The sequence below is a fragment of the Chinchilla lanigera genome, unplaced genomic scaffold, assembly GCF_000276665.1.
Source record: "Chinchilla lanigera isolate Chin_1 unplaced genomic scaffold, ChiLan1.0 scaffold00072, whole genome shotgun sequence".
NCBI classification, from domain to species: Eukaryota; Metazoa; Chordata; class Mammalia; order Rodentia; family Chinchillidae; genus Chinchilla; species Chinchilla lanigera.
This window is the reverse complement of record NW_004955473.1, coordinates 11,359,709-11,376,259: the sequence shown is the minus strand read 5'-3', so window position 1 is coordinate 11,376,259 and position 16,551 is coordinate 11,359,709. Positions and strand designations below refer to the sequence as shown.

Here is a 16,551-nt window from a genome sequence, read left to right as displayed (position 1 = left end):
GTACTGCTTATTACAGAACCTTTCCCTGAATCAATCAGACAAAAACCCCAAGTTAAAAACACATGCAAGGGAAATGATGTAGGTGGTAAAAATGATCAAAGTATGTTATGTGCAGTATGAATCTGCCAAAATGAAAACAATTAATAAGAATTTTTAAAAACTTATGTACAATATTTTATTAGGAAAAATTGTCTAGAAATTAAAATTTGAATGTTTCATTTGCTCAGTATTTTATGTCTTCTTCTTTAGACTTTTTTTTCTAGAGGGGGCATTCTCATGCATGGATAAGTAGAACCTGAATAAAGTAGAAAATTAAATAACTATTTTGGCATGGCTTAGGAAGGACCACACTAAGATTGCTGACAATTTATGCATTTGGCCAGAAAGAAAATCACCACTATTCTGACTTTATGAAATGCTAAGAGAGAGACACAGAGATTTTTCTTCATGAAAGAACGTATGCCCCCTGCTATACTCATACTTGTGGATTTGTTTCTCAAAGAAAAAGAACATGAGAAAAGTCAGACATTAAATCGGTATTTGTATACAGAACAGCAAATTCACTCCCAATTGTATTTTGACATACTACAGAAAGAGAGAGCTCTCCCTTGGACATTTTGCTCCATTAAAACAATTCAACGAGATTCTATATCCTACCAGTATCTGTCACTGTTACAAAACAGGGCCCAACCTACTTTAATCATACTTTGTTGATTAGGATGATGAAAAAGCATTCACTATTTCAAATTGCAGATAATCACATCTTCTGTGTTAAGTGACTGGCCTCATTCCTAGTAAAAGCATATTAATATACCCAAGGAATAGGAAATAAGTGTTTTGGCCTGAAAGAGATAGCATCACGAAGCATTGCCTACAAATTGTCAGCATTATCAGATTTAAAACTCAATAACAATTGCAATTTTCTACAATTGAAAAACAGCTTCAGTTTTTGCTAACCCCCCCCTCCAGGAAACAAAAACTGATTTATTGCTGGCCAGAGGTCTTAGCTCAGTAGAAACATGGTCCAAACAGAAATGATTAATGTTTCCTTCCAAATTAATTTCGAGCTGTCTAACTTAGCTATTTCCATTTTCCCCTAAGTAAACATCAGATCTGAATTCTTCTATTACAAACAGCAATAACCCAATCTTGCTTTAGGATATGCTGTTTCCTGTTCAAACTATAGATGCCATCCTTTAACTTCACGTGCATCTGCCCGCCTATATGCATATGTCTGCCTATAAAGCATGCAGCCTTTTAGTAGTCACTCGCTCAATGTGAAACACGATGGTGAGAGCCAGAGAGAGAGTCCCTTGAGCCATTCCACCTTAATAACACATGCACACATGAGGTAAGAGGCACCATTCTAGAATGAATCAAAGTCAGGCTCATCCAGAGAGATCTCTTGACTCAAATAATTAGGATGGTAACTTCATAGAAGAAGTGGAGGTGGAGGTGAGTGAAAAATTATAAGGAACAGGGTAAGTTTTAAGAATGTCATTTTCCATGCCTTGTTTTCCGTGCATTTATTTCAGTATACATCTGCACTGACACACGATGCAATACTGGTCATAGCAGAAGCTTTCCGCTACCTGAGGAGACAGCGAGTGGATGTGTCCCGAAGAGGTAGTGCTGGAGACTGCTTAGCAAATCCTGCTGTGCCCTGGAGCCAAGGAATTGATATTGAGAGAGCTCTGAAAATGGTAAAGACCCCAAATCGGCTATTGGTGGGGAGGGGGTCTTCTAAAGACACACACAAAAAAATGAGACCACAGAACTAAAAGAGGACATACTAAAAAGAATAGGATCAGAGTTTATAGAATCTAAGAATACAGAAAAGATGAACATGAGTACTTAGTCATCCAAATCTAGAAATCTAAACATAGGGGGTTCTACCTTGAGGTTTAAAAAATAGTACATTTAGGGTAAGTGACTCTTTGGTCCTGAGTTATAGTACGGATAGTAAATGAAATTCAGAAATCCCAAAAGTTATGGCCTCAATATGTAAATAGCTTCAAAAAATTTAAATGTTCCAGCAATATGACATCGCATAGTGAGTTTGTGATATTTTAGAAGATGCTCCTAACCGAGACAGACATTACAAAAGACAAAGCATCCTCGGGCTCATCAAATTACTTGCCTGAATAAACTCTGGAACTCAGCCAGTGTGGTAGTATTTCTGTTGTCAGAAAGAACAATTATACTATTCTTCATGGTAGAATGCAGGAACATGATACATTTCTAGGCCTACTTAAAGGCTTTTTCCCAATGCCACAAAGAAAAAGCCTAAAGAAAAGTACAAGGAATCAATGGATAGACCATCAAATAGGTCACTTGTTTTTAGTATTTGCTGGGTAGATCATTTAAGGCTTCAAGCAGTGCCCTTTGAACAGATTCCATTATTTACACTAAAAGCAGCATCACCCATTCATTGCAGATTTCCAAGCAAGAGCTCTTTCCTGAATATTTTGCTTTATGCCTGCCACATGTGCCTGCATACATTAAAATGAGCCTTCAAGAGTACAAGAATCTCTTATTTCTACTTAATTATCATGATGTTTGGGACATCCAAGTGAATAAAGAGATAGGCAATGATAAGGTAATCCTCACAACCCTGTACCAAAGAATGTGTAATGGCCTCATAACGTACATCATTTTGTAGAGTTGGCTCTCTTACTGCTGCCTTAAATTTGCCAAGTTGGAAGCATTCAGTCAAAAGGGGTTAGTAGCCCCTGTGTCTCTCTCCAAGAAAGAGATATGACTCATTCTCCCATCATGTAGATTTTTATGTCATTATGTCAGTCCCCTAACAAATGCCCTAAGTGTAGTTTTATGGAGGTAGCAAGCACTGCACAATTTTGAAGAGCAGTTAATTAAATTCAACCTTCAGAGCAGTTACAAGATTTGTATTGTCAGGTGAAATATAATGGTGAGTGAAATATAAGACTCACTCAGAGTGAATCGAACGGGTTTTTTATCAACAAAACCTCAAGGGGCAGGAGCCAGCATCTCCAATTGATTATCCATTCATGGCACAAAAACTACCCTCCTCAAATAGAAAACTGGCCTCTAGAATCAAGAATGAGAAAGTAATTTGGTTTTTTAAAAAATGAGATTGATCCCACTTTTGCACATAAAAGTTCCTACATGTCTAGCTTACTGATAAAGCTCAAGCTGTTCGAGATCTGCAGATCTCAACTATTGCAGATTTCCTGAGACCTTTCGCCTCAGGCCTTAATGATTCCAACATTCATGCGGAAGGATCTTTCACCACTTCCTGTAGGCCAGTCTCTTTCTATTGTTCTAGAGGGTCTGAAAAGCATCAAACATTTCCAAAAGTTCCCAAGTAAAACCATGCTATTCAGAAAAACTGCAAATTAGGCTGATCTAAGCACTAAATGTTTTACTACATTAAAATAAATCTGTGTTCACTGAAATTAATTAAAAATGAGGTTGCATGATGTAGAAGCATCCCTCATGTGACTAGCACATAGTTATTTCTCAATAAATCATTCTCTTTCTTCAAAGAAATCTAGCAAACAAAACTGTTGCCTGATAGAGTTGCCTAAGGGAACTGTTTTAATGAACATATAACCACATCATTCACTCAGTAAGTATTTATTGACCACCTATGGCTATGTGTCAGTCTCCATATTGGTAACAAACAAACCATATTGGTAAAATAAGATGAGAAGAGTGCACATTTAAATTGTTAATATGTAGCCAAGTGCTTTACAATATCTTAAAGCCACTTGTAATTGGGAGATCAGTCTCCTCACAATCTGCAAATAGTTCAAAATGATCCTGAGCATACTCTGATGAAATATCTGTCACAGAGTCTAAGTCATTAAGGTTAGTTAAATTAAACTGTATTTATTGAACACCTGCTATATCCTAGACACTGTATTAGTTTCAGAGAGCACAGAAGAAAAATGTCTATCATCCTGAGATGCTCCCAATCTAGTTGTGGAGCCAGAAATACATAAGAAATTAAAATGTGATGATTCACAGGGTGTTATGAATTAAAGAAGGGACTGCAGATGGGTTTGGGGAAAACTATCAGTGACAGTCAATACCTTAATAATAGATTTCTCTTTGAGTGGTCATCCAATTCTACTTCTGCTCACCAAACATTTGAATCATGGAGTTTGAAATCTCTTGGACACATCTTGACTTTCCAGTTCATAAATCCTGATCAAATAAGCCAAGTCTTTACAAATATGATTCTTATGAGACTTGAAGCCTTTAGAATTTTGAATATTGAAGGGTTTCATTAATAATCTCCTATATCATTGTCTCTGTCCTGCTAACTCGTCTCCTGGATTTCAGTGCTCAAGATGGAGTATGAAGAACTTTTCATGCATCAGTCCCATCCTACTGTATAAGTAATTTCTATCTCACCAAAGCTTTTTTATTTAACTAGAAATGTGATTTCACCTTTTCCACAAGCCTAGCCTGACAACAGTGCTTAGGTTTCTTTGATCAGATGGACTCGTTTTTAGTTAATCGCACTAGAGACTCTTCAACATGGATTCCACCATCTCCCATTAGTGGTGAACAAGCCCTCTTCCCTTTGAAAAATGTTCCCTGACATTTTACATCAATTTTCCCTTCTTCAGTACAAGCCCATTACCATACCACCTCTGATTTGTTTCACAGCTTATCATTTTCTGTAAGGAAGGGAGAAAATATTCTCTCGTTCATCTTACAAAAACAAGGCTTATTCTTTTCTTTTTAAGTGAAGGATTTGACCCTGACTCACTAGATGAGTAACGCAAGTAGTTCACAATAATGACATATCTATAGACGGTCTTTCACCCAGCGTTTGAACTATAAGCCAGATGAGGAAATCTCTCCACTCAGCAGAGGTGGCCCCTTATACATTCAATATAGTGGGCCCAGACTCAGGAAATGCATATTGTGAAATATGTGCTATCTGCTTTCGGCATCCCAAACAGGCGTTTAGGCTTCCAGTACCTCTGTCTTGTTTAGTGCACCATATTCCTCAGCCAATACGTTACCAAATTTGCCCGGTCTTTGAATTCTCCCTCTATGGCTTAGCTCTCTGACTTCCTGCCCTAGCATGTGTATCTCTGAGAGGAGAAGCTCGTGCTACTCACTGAAGTAGCTGGTAAATATATAATCCACTGAAGAAAAAATAAAGTCCCTTTTGGCTAATAATAATAATTAACATAGTTAGCTGGCAGGTATTGCATTGCTTAGTGCACTCCAGACACTGTTTTATACATTACATATGTGTAACTGTTTAATCCTCTCAGCCACTCTAAAGGATAGAACAGATTACAGCACTGAGATTTGTAAAAAGCACTAAGGTATATACCCAAAGTCAACCAGTTAGTAAGTGATAAAGCTAGGACATGAATCCAGAAGCTCCAGAGCTCATGTTATTGAAATGAGATTATGTTGAGATATTGGAAATACTAAGGTAAGACACAGCCATGGCCCCCAGGGAACTTATAATTTAGAAGAATGTATTAACCTAGTTCAGAGAATAGCCTGAAGGGTATTCTTAAGAAGGAGCTAATGGAAATTTCAGGTCTTTGAAAAAGTGGTGGTAGGCCTCTCGCTGTATCATATAAGTAACTGTCTCTCACATCCACTCAAGGCTTCCTAAGAAAAGGCACGCTGAAAAAATACTGTACAATTAATGAAGATCTGTATAGAATTGATCTGATAGATAGAACTCAATGATTTGAAATAAAATTTCTCCAAGATATCAAGATCTATCAGTGGATTTCATCCCAGAGACATACAAGACAATAATGCAGTGCTATTTTAACATTTTATAATTCTCCTTTTTACAGGTACAAGTACAAGGAATGACTGGAAATATTCAGTTTGACACTTATGGACGTAGGACAAATTATACCATCGATGTGTATGAAATGAAGGTCACTGGCTCTCGGAAAGTGAGTAACCAAAACAGACATTCAAAGAAAAAGTCTCTCAGAAGGTGACACTACTCAGATGCAAGAAGATGGGTGCCGGGGAGCGTACACATCAGTTTTGCCTTTTGGACTGATGAGGACCATAGACAAGATGCACAGCATTGTTTTGTAATCAGAATGGTCCTACAAACATGGTAAACTTGGGAGTTTATTAGCAATTTCTTCAAGTAAAGGGAAGGAATCATGGATTTTATATCATGTTGGTATTGAAACAGAAGCTTCCAAAGTACATACAGTTTCAGGGAAAAAATTATTTGAAAAATAGAAATCCTGCCCTTTTGTCAGCTCACCCTCCAAAAAAACTCTGGAAAAATACCTTTCTCTGCAGCTGAATTTTATTATATGACTAGTTTCTTTCTATCATAGTAGGAGTTGAATTAGGCTTGAAGTAGGAATTTAGCAGTCATCTGATAAAACCTCAAAACATAAAATATCTGTGTCATATGTACAGGATAATCATTGGCTTCTTACCCCTACGTCCCAGATTTCCTACAGTTCAAAATAGTATATTTTTCTGCTACAGGAGTTTAAAATGAGGGAGAAGGCCAATCATCTTACAAAGGACTACACTATTTTACGTAATACCAGTAAGGGTGAGGTGGGAATGTGAACCCCAGAGTGAAGGAGCAGCAGATCTGTGTGGTGATATTGGGATCTTTATAGGAGTGGCAAGACAGAGGAAAAGAGGACATCAGTCCTTGCAAAGCTCAAGTTATTTAAAAAAAAAAAAAGTTTCATTGCACAATAGCCGCTGAATTGCATGCAGTTCTTTTTGTGTAAAAAATAGGCATCCAGGTCAAATGTGTGCTCTTTCTAGGCTGGCTACTGGAATGAGTATGAGAGGTTTGTACCTTTCTCAGATCAGCAAATCAGCAATGACAGTGCATCTTCAGAGAACCGGACCATAGTAGTGACTACCATTCTGGTAAGTGTGGCGGAGAATCAGTGTACTTTCTATGTAGCAAGACTTCTATTTTCTAAAAAGCATTATTCAGCCAGTAGAAAACACCTCAAGTTCAAGTAGTGAAAACTTTCAACAGAGCAGCTCAGAAACTGTTCAAACTATCTTGCCATGGCGATGAACAGAATGTTGCTTTTAAAAAGAAGGAAAAGGGGCCAGGGGGGTAGCTCAGCAGCACAGCACCTGCCTGGCAAGTGCTAGGTTGTGAGTTCAATTCCCAGTATAAGAAAGAAAAGGAAAAGAATAGGGATTTGCAGCTGTTTCAGGCATCATTCCCCTCTTTATTCCTGCCATGCTCCCGTAAGATTAATGTTTCATCTGGATTTGAAGTGTGATTCTTCACTGTGGGCAGGGCAGCACAGTGAAGAGGAGAGGGTTTGTTAGGGCTCTAAAATTAGATCTGCTGCAAACCTGTATAACTGCAAGTCATAACTTCTCTGAGCCTCAGTTGTTGCTTTTACATTTGTGGAATGGGCATAACAGTAATAATCTGCCTACAGAATAAGACCATTTCAAGGCAGAATTCACCATATGATGGTTTCCCACAAAATTCAAAGCACTGTTAAAATGTGAGATAGTAGAGAGATAATTAGTTTTTCAACATTTTTCTAGAAGCTAGTTTATTTTTTTATTGAATGAAGTAAAACTGGGGTTAAAAATAGGTCTGAAACTTGGACTGCATTAGGTCTGAAACTGAATCACTGAGTGGAGACTTGGCTGAGGTTGACCTTTCACTTGAACATACAAGTCAAATATTCACCTTGTCCTAAGTACTGTACTAGGCTCTGAAGATAGAGACATGAATAAGCTGCAGACCTTGACCTCACAAAGACCACAGTATCTCCCTATGGCTTGCCTCAGCTAGCTGTGGTTCCTATCTAGTAATTCCTCAGAAATCAATCGCAGTTTACATTCATGTGACTAAGAGGTATATCTGTGCCCGATTTGACTAAGCCAAACACAAACTCTCAAAAAGAATTTAAATTTTCTCTACCTGCTAAGTCATCACTTAAGAACTTCAAGGAATATGTGGCCTGCTGAGGAGTCAACTGGGGTTGTTCCACTTGTTAAGTAAAAATTTGTAAATATCTGTTACTCTCATCAACCTCAATAGCCACCAAGGAAAAACATCTCTTAGAACCATGTATAGGAGTAATACCTTGAATTTCTTTCTGGTCTCAAAGGAATCACCGTATGTAATGTATAAGAAGAACCATGAACAACTGGAAGGAAATGAACGCTACGAAGGCTATTGTGTAGATTTAGCCTATGAAATCGCCAAACATGTAAGGATCAAATACAAATTGTCCATCGTTGGTGATGGGAAATATGGTGCAAGGGATCCTGAGACTAAAATATGGAACGGCATGGTTGGAGAGCTTGTCTATGGGGTGAGTGATTTTTAACTGTGCTTTCACTTATCTTTATACCTTACAATTTAAAAAGAAGACAGGAATTTAATTTTCAAGTGCAACACTTATCCAATTGTATAGTGCTCATGTAGTCTGTAAGGAAAAAGGTTTTCTTCCACAGTTGGAGTTTTAAAAGGTAGGTTGTCGATAGCATTTTTGGACAGCACAATTGTCTGACTAAGTGCAATAGAGAATGGGGGGATTTTATTTGCAACATTAAGCACAGCCTGCCCTCCATGGAAGATCTATTCCTTCTGTGTTCCTTGTCTCATGCAGTATAATCATCCACCCACATAGCTGCCTAAGCAACTCTGCCTACGCAACCCTACCATCTTTCCTTATTGTTGCCCTCATACCTAGTCAGTCACTGTGTCCTGTGAACTCTATTAAGTCTCTCAAATCTAGACACACTCTTCACCCCCACAACCTTCGCTAGGGTTTTCATCATTGTCAGTCATTTCATTGGTTCTCTCACCTGTTTTTACCCTGGCAAATCAGATATCCATATTACTGAAATTTCCTACTTTAAAAAGTCACATTCATTAGCATGGCAAGTAAGGTTTTATAAGCTAGCACCCGCCTACCTCTCTAGCTTCAGCCATCTACCACCACCTGCTTGTCCTCCCAGACTCAGAGATAATACCTCTTTCAGGAAGCCTTCCTTGATCCAGTATAGCCACCCGCGGTCTGGGTAAACTGTACCCACATGCTCGTGTGTTTTGCTTCTTTGTAGTACTTTATGTATTCGTGTAGTACTTCTAAACCTGTACTGTATGGCTCCTCTTTCAAGTCAACCCTCCCTATAAAACTATGAACTTCTTGAGGGCAGAAGACATGTCTGATTCATTTTAATATCTCAGAAACTAGAACATGGTAAAAATTTATAATATATGAATGAATGAATTAAAGAGTGAGTGAGTGACAAAAGGACACTACCAAATGTTTGATCACCAGCCAAAAGCAAAAGAATATTAATAATTAGGGCTTTAAAGCAGGCCACAGCGGTATTTTCACAAAGCCTTGATGGCCTAGTTTTAAATGGTTTGGGCCTCTAATTAGGAATATCAGATCTCAAGAACTGGACACAAGAACTGACCCTTAGGTGAACTACTCACTAGCAAAGTAATCTAAATACAGTTTGTGACAGCAGAGGTTTAGTGCTAACAGACAAGGATTATTTGCAATGATTGGATCCAAAGATTAGCACAGGGAGTGTCATGGCTGGAGAACTTGTCCATGAGATAAGTATTTTTCAGCTGTTTTCATTTACCTCTATGCTGTCTAGACAACAGGTGAGGAGAAGACAGAGGAATGCAGGGGGTGGGCATGCTGAGAAGTTTTAGCTGGTAAGAAGCAAACATCCAGGTTATCTCTTAGACTGAGGTTCAGGAAAAGGAGTCTAGCGCTCGAGACAGGGCCAGCAAGTATAGCATGTGGCTCTCCAATAATAAGAGAGTGCTGGGGTCACTAAATAAGGTTTTGGAACAGATTTTTTGGAAGAAGCACAAAAGCAAAAACTCATTTCTAAAAATAAGGGCGCAGAAAGGGAACTAAGGCTTAAAATGAGGCTGGGCCCCAGGTATCAAAACTGGGGCACTGTCCTCCAGCCAGATAAGCAGCAAGGCAACTTGAACCTCAGCCTCTTTCTGGGGGGCTGGAACCGGTCATCTCCTGTCTTAGGTCAAGGTTGGCCTGGGGAACTGGAGCAGGGCTGAGATGTAGATGAGATTCAAGTACACCCAGCAGTGAGAAAGAGAAGAGTTCCTAATTCCAGAGGGGATTGAGTAAGAAGTAAAGTACCTGACACAATTTCTGAGGACCCTGAGAAACTCTGATAACCTCCCCCTTTACAAGTTACTGATAAGGACTTTTTTTTTTCTTGACCCTTTTCTCCCCGACACTCAGGTTCCAAAAGGGCTTACTTTGCTTACAGCTCTCCCATGCACTTAGTACATTATCTGATACATAGTAAAGGCTCACTTTTTAATGTCTGGTATATAGTACCGCCTCCCAAATATCCATTAAATTGAGTTCTTGTGATAATAGAGTTCTTGAAATAATCATGTAACTTTGTATTATGGTTATAGTTACCACTTACTGCATATTCATTGGTACTGTGCTAAGTGCTTTGCAGGCATCACATAACCTAATCCCCATAACATGCCTCTGGCGAAGGTGCCATAAATAACTTCATTGTACATATGAGATCATTGAGGCTGACAGGTGGTTACAGGCCTAAGACTAAAGAGCCTATAGTGGCTATCTTACTTGTTTGGGCTGCTATAACAAAGTAGTTTAGACTGGTTACTTATAAAACAGTAGTTTATTTCTCATGGTTCTGGAGGCTGCAAAGAGCAAGGTAAATTTCATTGTCTGCTTTCTGCCTTGTAAGTAGTACCTTCTTCCTGGGTCCTCACCCAATAGAAAGGGTGAAAATGCTCTTGAATTTATTTAAGAAGGGCACTAAGCACATTCATGAGAGCTGTACCATATGACCTAATCACCTCCTAAAGACCCCAATTTTCTAATACCATCACTCCAGGGGTTTGAATTTGAAAATACGCATGAGGAGGTACACAAACCTCTAACCACAGCAATGGCACAGTTCTTTGAACTCAGGTCATTTATATGAAGTCCCTGTGCTTTAAGCATTATGCTATACCACCAGTAGCCAAAGTGTTGTTTCGGGTTCATCTCACCTGGAAAGATAGTCTGAAATTTATTAGAAAGGAACTTGGTGCCTTAGCCCCTCTGGAGAAAAGTGTTTGTTGCTTGTGTTTTGGGCTATGGTACTATGGCAAAAAATATAAATTAGGCATGATGGTGCGTATCTGTAATTCCAGCACTCTGGGAGACCGAGGCAGGAGGATTGCAAGTTCAAGCCCAGCCTGGGAAACTTAGTGATTTATTGGGACCTTGTATCACAATTTTTTTTAGAAAAAAAAATTAAAGGTAAAGGGCTGGAGATGTGGCTCAGTGTAAAGGCCCTGGACTCAATGTCTAGTACAAAAGAGAAGAGGAGAGCAGGAAAGCAGGAGAGAGGGAGAGAGGGAGAAAGGGAGGAACAGAGAGGATTTAGGTTGTCAGTTTTACCTAGCCAGGGTATCCAAGCTATCCATGGGTTTTAATCGCCCATCTAAACTGAATGGCCAGAGCTCTCTAGTGTCTCAAAAGAAATGTGTCACTCTGTAAATAGACTGACACCATCCTCTCATTGAGCAAGACGTGAGACACGGTGATACAGAGCAAGGCAGATTTCCTGGCATTGTCCAGAAGGAGATTAGCTTTCTCTCTGGGCTTTGGTTTTTCCCCTGGAAAAACCTCTCTACTGTACTCATGTAATCTCTGCAAGTCTCTTTCTACTGCCAATTCATATATTTGTGAGAGAGAGAGAGTTTAAAAATTAGAGTCAATCTTTTATTATTAATTCAGATTTCTGTCAAATTCTGAAAAGGTAAAAATTCTAGAAGCTTTACCCTTTCCCTCCAGTTCTTTCTACTAAAGATAATAGTAACAGCTGGTTAAGGTTCCTACAGAAATGTCCTCCTCCCTCCCCTGACCTAGAACAAGTCTCTGATGCTTTCTGGCTTTACAGCACAAGGTGATTCCAGTGAACTGACCTCAGACCAAACCCTTGAAGCAGACTGACAAAAACCACCTTTCTCTAAAACTCGTGGCTATGACAAAGACACATTTCTATCATGTTTGGAGTAAGAGATTTCTGTTAGGGATGATGATCTCATAAGTTAAATGTGTCTTCGTCACCTTTTAAAACTTTTGACATTGAGAAGTTTTCAAGTTTTCTGTCAATGATAGACATGGAGAAAAATGAAAACACAAGCTTTTGTGTCTGGCAGGTCTGATCTCTTGTGATTTGCAAGTTACTTAAGTAGAAGAGGAGCAGAAAAGCCCTAAGACTTCTCAGAGTGTTTAATGAGCAAAAAGGATAGGAAACAGGGAACTATTTCTTTCAGAGAACATGCAAACTACACAGATAAGCACTGTTTTATATCGGACTACTTCCTCTTATGCTTTTAGCATGTAAAATAGATCAGAGCAGGAAAAACTGAAGAAAGGCAGAGATGAAGACAGCTTTGCAAAAGAGCTTTCAGTATCTGCCGTGAAGTCTTAAAAGAGTCAAAATGAATTAAATTTGTTAAAGAATAAAGAAACCAATCAACCTCTTTTTAAATGACTGTTAAATGGGTTTTTCTTTTCCTCTAAAGAAATTCAAATCAAAGTTGATGTTGGGGCACCGTGTCTCTCTAAGAAGGCTATTTTTGAAACAAATGTCAGTAAGACACAATGTGCCCCCGTTATGTAAGCACTTCAGAACATTATGGACTTGAAACTGTCCACCTGTTCTCCGCAGTTTTCATTTGGAGCTGGATGTCTGTATTCTGCCACATAGTAATTGTCCCAGCTCACATGGCTTTGAGACCACAAGTGTTTATGGGCTCCAAATAGCAAGCGTTTTAAGAGAACATCTTTAAAAAGCATTTTGCTGCTAACAGAGCCCTTAAACATCCTTTAGCCTAATTTTTCATTCATTTTACAGATGTCTATGGGGCCTGGCCAAGACTGGCCATTAGAAGTGGATATAGGGTATAAAAGGAAACTAAAGCCTGATGGAAGACAGGGGTGACAGGAATTGCAGGAGGACTGTGACAAGGTCACAGAATTTGTCTGCTCAAGTTTCATGACTCCTGATCTAGTGCTGTGTCCACTGGGTTCCACTAGCTCAGGTTACTAAGCTTGTCAGATTATGGGAAGATTGGTGTTGTATCAATTAGGTATGGCATCCCTGCCTGGCCTCAAGGGGCTTAAAATCTACTTGGATTATGAGCTTCTTTGAGGGGGGGGTGCTGGGGATTTAGCTCAGCAACACAGTGCCTGCCTGGCAAGCGCAAGCTCATGAGTTCGATTCCCGGTATTGGAAAAAAATAAAAATAAAAATAAAATAAATGGGTATGAGCTTTTTGATCCAAGATACTCATGCTACTTATCTATGTTCTCTAGGTTAATGTAATACAGAAATTTAATTATCACTTAAAATATTTGCAAACCCAGTGTAGACAGGTGAGGGCTTCTGCCCTTGGAGAGGATATTTGACCTAACTGAATAAGCGAGGCAGAAAAAGCCTGGAAAGAAACCAGGGCCCTAATCAAGAAGAAACCTCCCAGGGGGAAGCGGCATTTTCCTTGTGTTCTTAGCACTTAGAACTGAGAATAAAGAGTAGAGGATTACTTTGGAAAGGGCCTGACAAGCTACTGTCCAGATTGGTTCTTCTGACTTACAAATCAGCAAAGAGCTTTGGGATGCAGTTGGGTTTGGGGAGTATGATTGATCGAAGTCACATTCCCTAGGTGTCTTCAGATTCCCTTGCATTCCTAAGACAAATAACAATTCTACAGATACTTTAAGCACTGAAATTTCCTCTTACTACAAGAAATTATCTCATAGGCTGTCATCATTTGGAGACAGATTAATTTTCCATTAAGAAAGGCAGAAAGTCGATCTGTCCTTCTGGTTAGAAGGTAGTGGAGCAAGGGTCTGGTAGCAGGTGCCAGGTATTCTCTCCTGTTCTCAAATGATCACGCTGGGCTTTGACAGAAGGGTTGCTGATTTGAAAAAAGTACCCCGCTCCTTCAAGATTCCTATCAGCTCCCGGAAGGGACATTAGAGATGCATGGAAATCTGTCGTTCTGAGCAGAGACGATGGGGAAATATTTCCAACCAAGTTCAGTTTCAAAATGGCTTCATCCAGCTAGGGGATAATGGAGCTTCACCCAACTCCATTCTTCACTTTGTCTTTAACTCTCTGTTCCCCAAGGATAAGAAGTTCTAATCAGTAGATCCAGACTAGGATATCTGCTCTTGATAAAGAAATGAGGAGTACCCATTGTGACACTGCTTGTTGTTACACAGATTTAAATAGGCCTTATCCCTTTCCTCAGAGCGTAACAATCTCAGGCACTAACTATCCCCTAGATTACAGCTAATAAAACATTTGAAATCCTGCCCCCCAAAACACAGCACTTATATTCCTACTGTCTAGCTTGATTCTGCCCTTGTCCTTTTTCCAACACATTTAAACTTTCCAAACGAAATGTCCACCGAAGGCCACTGGAGACTATGGTTGACAGTGGGAGCAGAGTTCAGGTCACATCTTCTTCTCTCGGATAGCATACCTTATGCTTTGCATGGCAATATTCCCTCTCGGTCTTCTCCCTTGCTTTCAGAGAGCACAAAAAATGGTGGCTGGCAGGCATCTGCTCCTGCATAGTCTCCAGATGGGTTACAAATTTTATAGCAGATAATCAGACAAAAATACTTAAAGATATAACAAGACTTCTAGCTCAAAGAATCTTTCTAAATTACATTTAAATTAAGTGTCATCTCTGTCTAAAACCTGTCAGACTCTAAAAGGCATCATCCCTATACATATGAGGTTATTGGTTTTTAAGTTTGTAAAATTTACAACTTTGGCAACCCACCTACGAAAAGGATTATAAATCCCCTCAAGCTAAATCCCCTCCAATAATGCCTTTGCTCTGGGATTGCCACTGCTAAGTAGAAAAATCAAACCTAATTTAGTGTGTTTACTGAGCCCACACAGCCACTCTTAAGCCTTTTGATTAAAATCCTTTAAGTAGCCAAGATGCAAGCAAGAAACACAAAAACTAGCAGACTCTTACCCTGAGCCCTTAGCATTTGCTGATACTTGTCTGTCAACTGGAGAACCCTCATACCCCTTGCACACACCTACATTTGTGAAAATAGCTTGTCTGCTGCTGTTACCAGCACAGGCAGAAGCTTGAGGACAAAAGGCCCCTGCAGTAGTTCAGGACACCACATGAAAGGCATTTCATTATTTTGTCAGAATTTCGCCTACTCCCTAGCCCCCCCACACACCCTATTTGTAATTCTTCATACTCTCTCTCAACCACAGCTGACTTTCATAAGAATAAAAAGCAGGAAAGGAAATCTGTGATGGTTAATGTTGATTGTCAATTTGATTGGATTGAGAAACACCTAGGAAATTTCACTTTATTCTATTATTTGTCATTATTCCTTTGTCTTTTTCCATCAGTAGGTCCTTAAGGGTCAGCATGGGAATTCTCATTTTGGAATCAGGTGCACATCAATAAGGCTTCACTGAGCACAGATTTAAAACTATTCTTCATTGGAGGAGTATCTTCCTAAAAAATAGAACTTTGATAAAGAAGGTATAAAAAGTAGAAATTCAGAAAAGGTAGAAATACCAGGCTGAAGGAAAAAGGCAAGTGCCTGAGGGAAGCAGATTTTTCCTTTTGTGATTTTAAAAGTACTTCAAACTAGGAATGACCCCCTTTGGGAATCTATTCTTTTGCTGAATGCTCCTGGGAAGCAGAAAACAGAAGTCATGCTTGTCTGTCTAGGTCCCACTTATTAGTATTTATTTGTGCTTACCATGCAGTGGGTCTTCTAGTTACCTAGTTTTTTTTAAGAAGTCAAGATTCTCAAACTCTTTTCTGTACCTTATCGAAAAGAGCTCAATTCCCTTAAATTCAGTCCAAAGTGATTTTCTCACCCAAATGCCCCCTACACCTTTCTTCCCCCAAAATGTCAATTTCTCCTAGAATTCTCTTTTAGGCTTGCAAGATTAAAACACTGGTTGAATTAAGTAATTAAATTCAAATGAGATCAAATGGGAAATGTTACTAGATGGGTATTTGCATGTTCTGAGCAGGAGGCAGAGACGTGTTGGCAAGTAGAGCAAGTGGTTATATCTATAAATTCTCTTGGCATGATAGGACTCTTTCTAGCTGATTCAGTCTCTCAATGCCAAAAAGCCCTGCTAGCTTTCTGGCCAATTCCATTCTTCTCAGCAGTCTTTGTTCTACAACCAGGTCGAGCCCCAGGCAAAAGGGTGTAATAAATAAAATTTGTCTTTGGCCCCCATCCAGTCAGCAATGTGGAACTGGAAATCCAGGAGACGGCTCCAGTGAAAATTGGAGCCATGATAATAGTACTGAGGGAGAAAGTAAAGGATGAACCTTACAGGATCTTCCCTCTCCCACAAATTTACTGGATTATCTTCTAAGCCAGGCACCATGAATAGACTCCGGGAGTACAAAATACACCTTGGTTGAGAGAATAAAACTAGGAAGAAAAGACAAGAGAAGGAATATTCACCAAAACAGGAGGAGACCCTGTAGTCTTTAGT

At 39.3% G+C, this 16,551-nt stretch overlaps 1 protein-coding gene across 4 annotated transcripts in view; it reads left to right on the top strand.

Moving 5' to 3' along the window:
- Positions 1–16,551, top strand: part of Gria3 (glutamate receptor, ionotropic, AMPA 3) — a 291,195-nt gene that overhangs the window by 198,577 nt on the left and 76,067 nt on the right. For all 4 annotated transcript variants that reach the window (XM_005401287.2, XM_005401286.2, XM_005401288.2 and 1 more), the window contains 4 exons: positions 1,536–1,703; positions 5,826–5,930; positions 6,787–6,894; positions 8,115–8,321. In XM_005401287.2, coding sequence (XP_005401344.1) covers positions 1,536–1,703; positions 5,826–5,930; positions 6,787–6,894; positions 8,115–8,321 — 588 coding nt within the window. The remainder of the gene's footprint in view (positions 1–1,535; positions 1,704–5,825; positions 5,931–6,786; positions 6,895–8,114; positions 8,322–16,551) is intronic.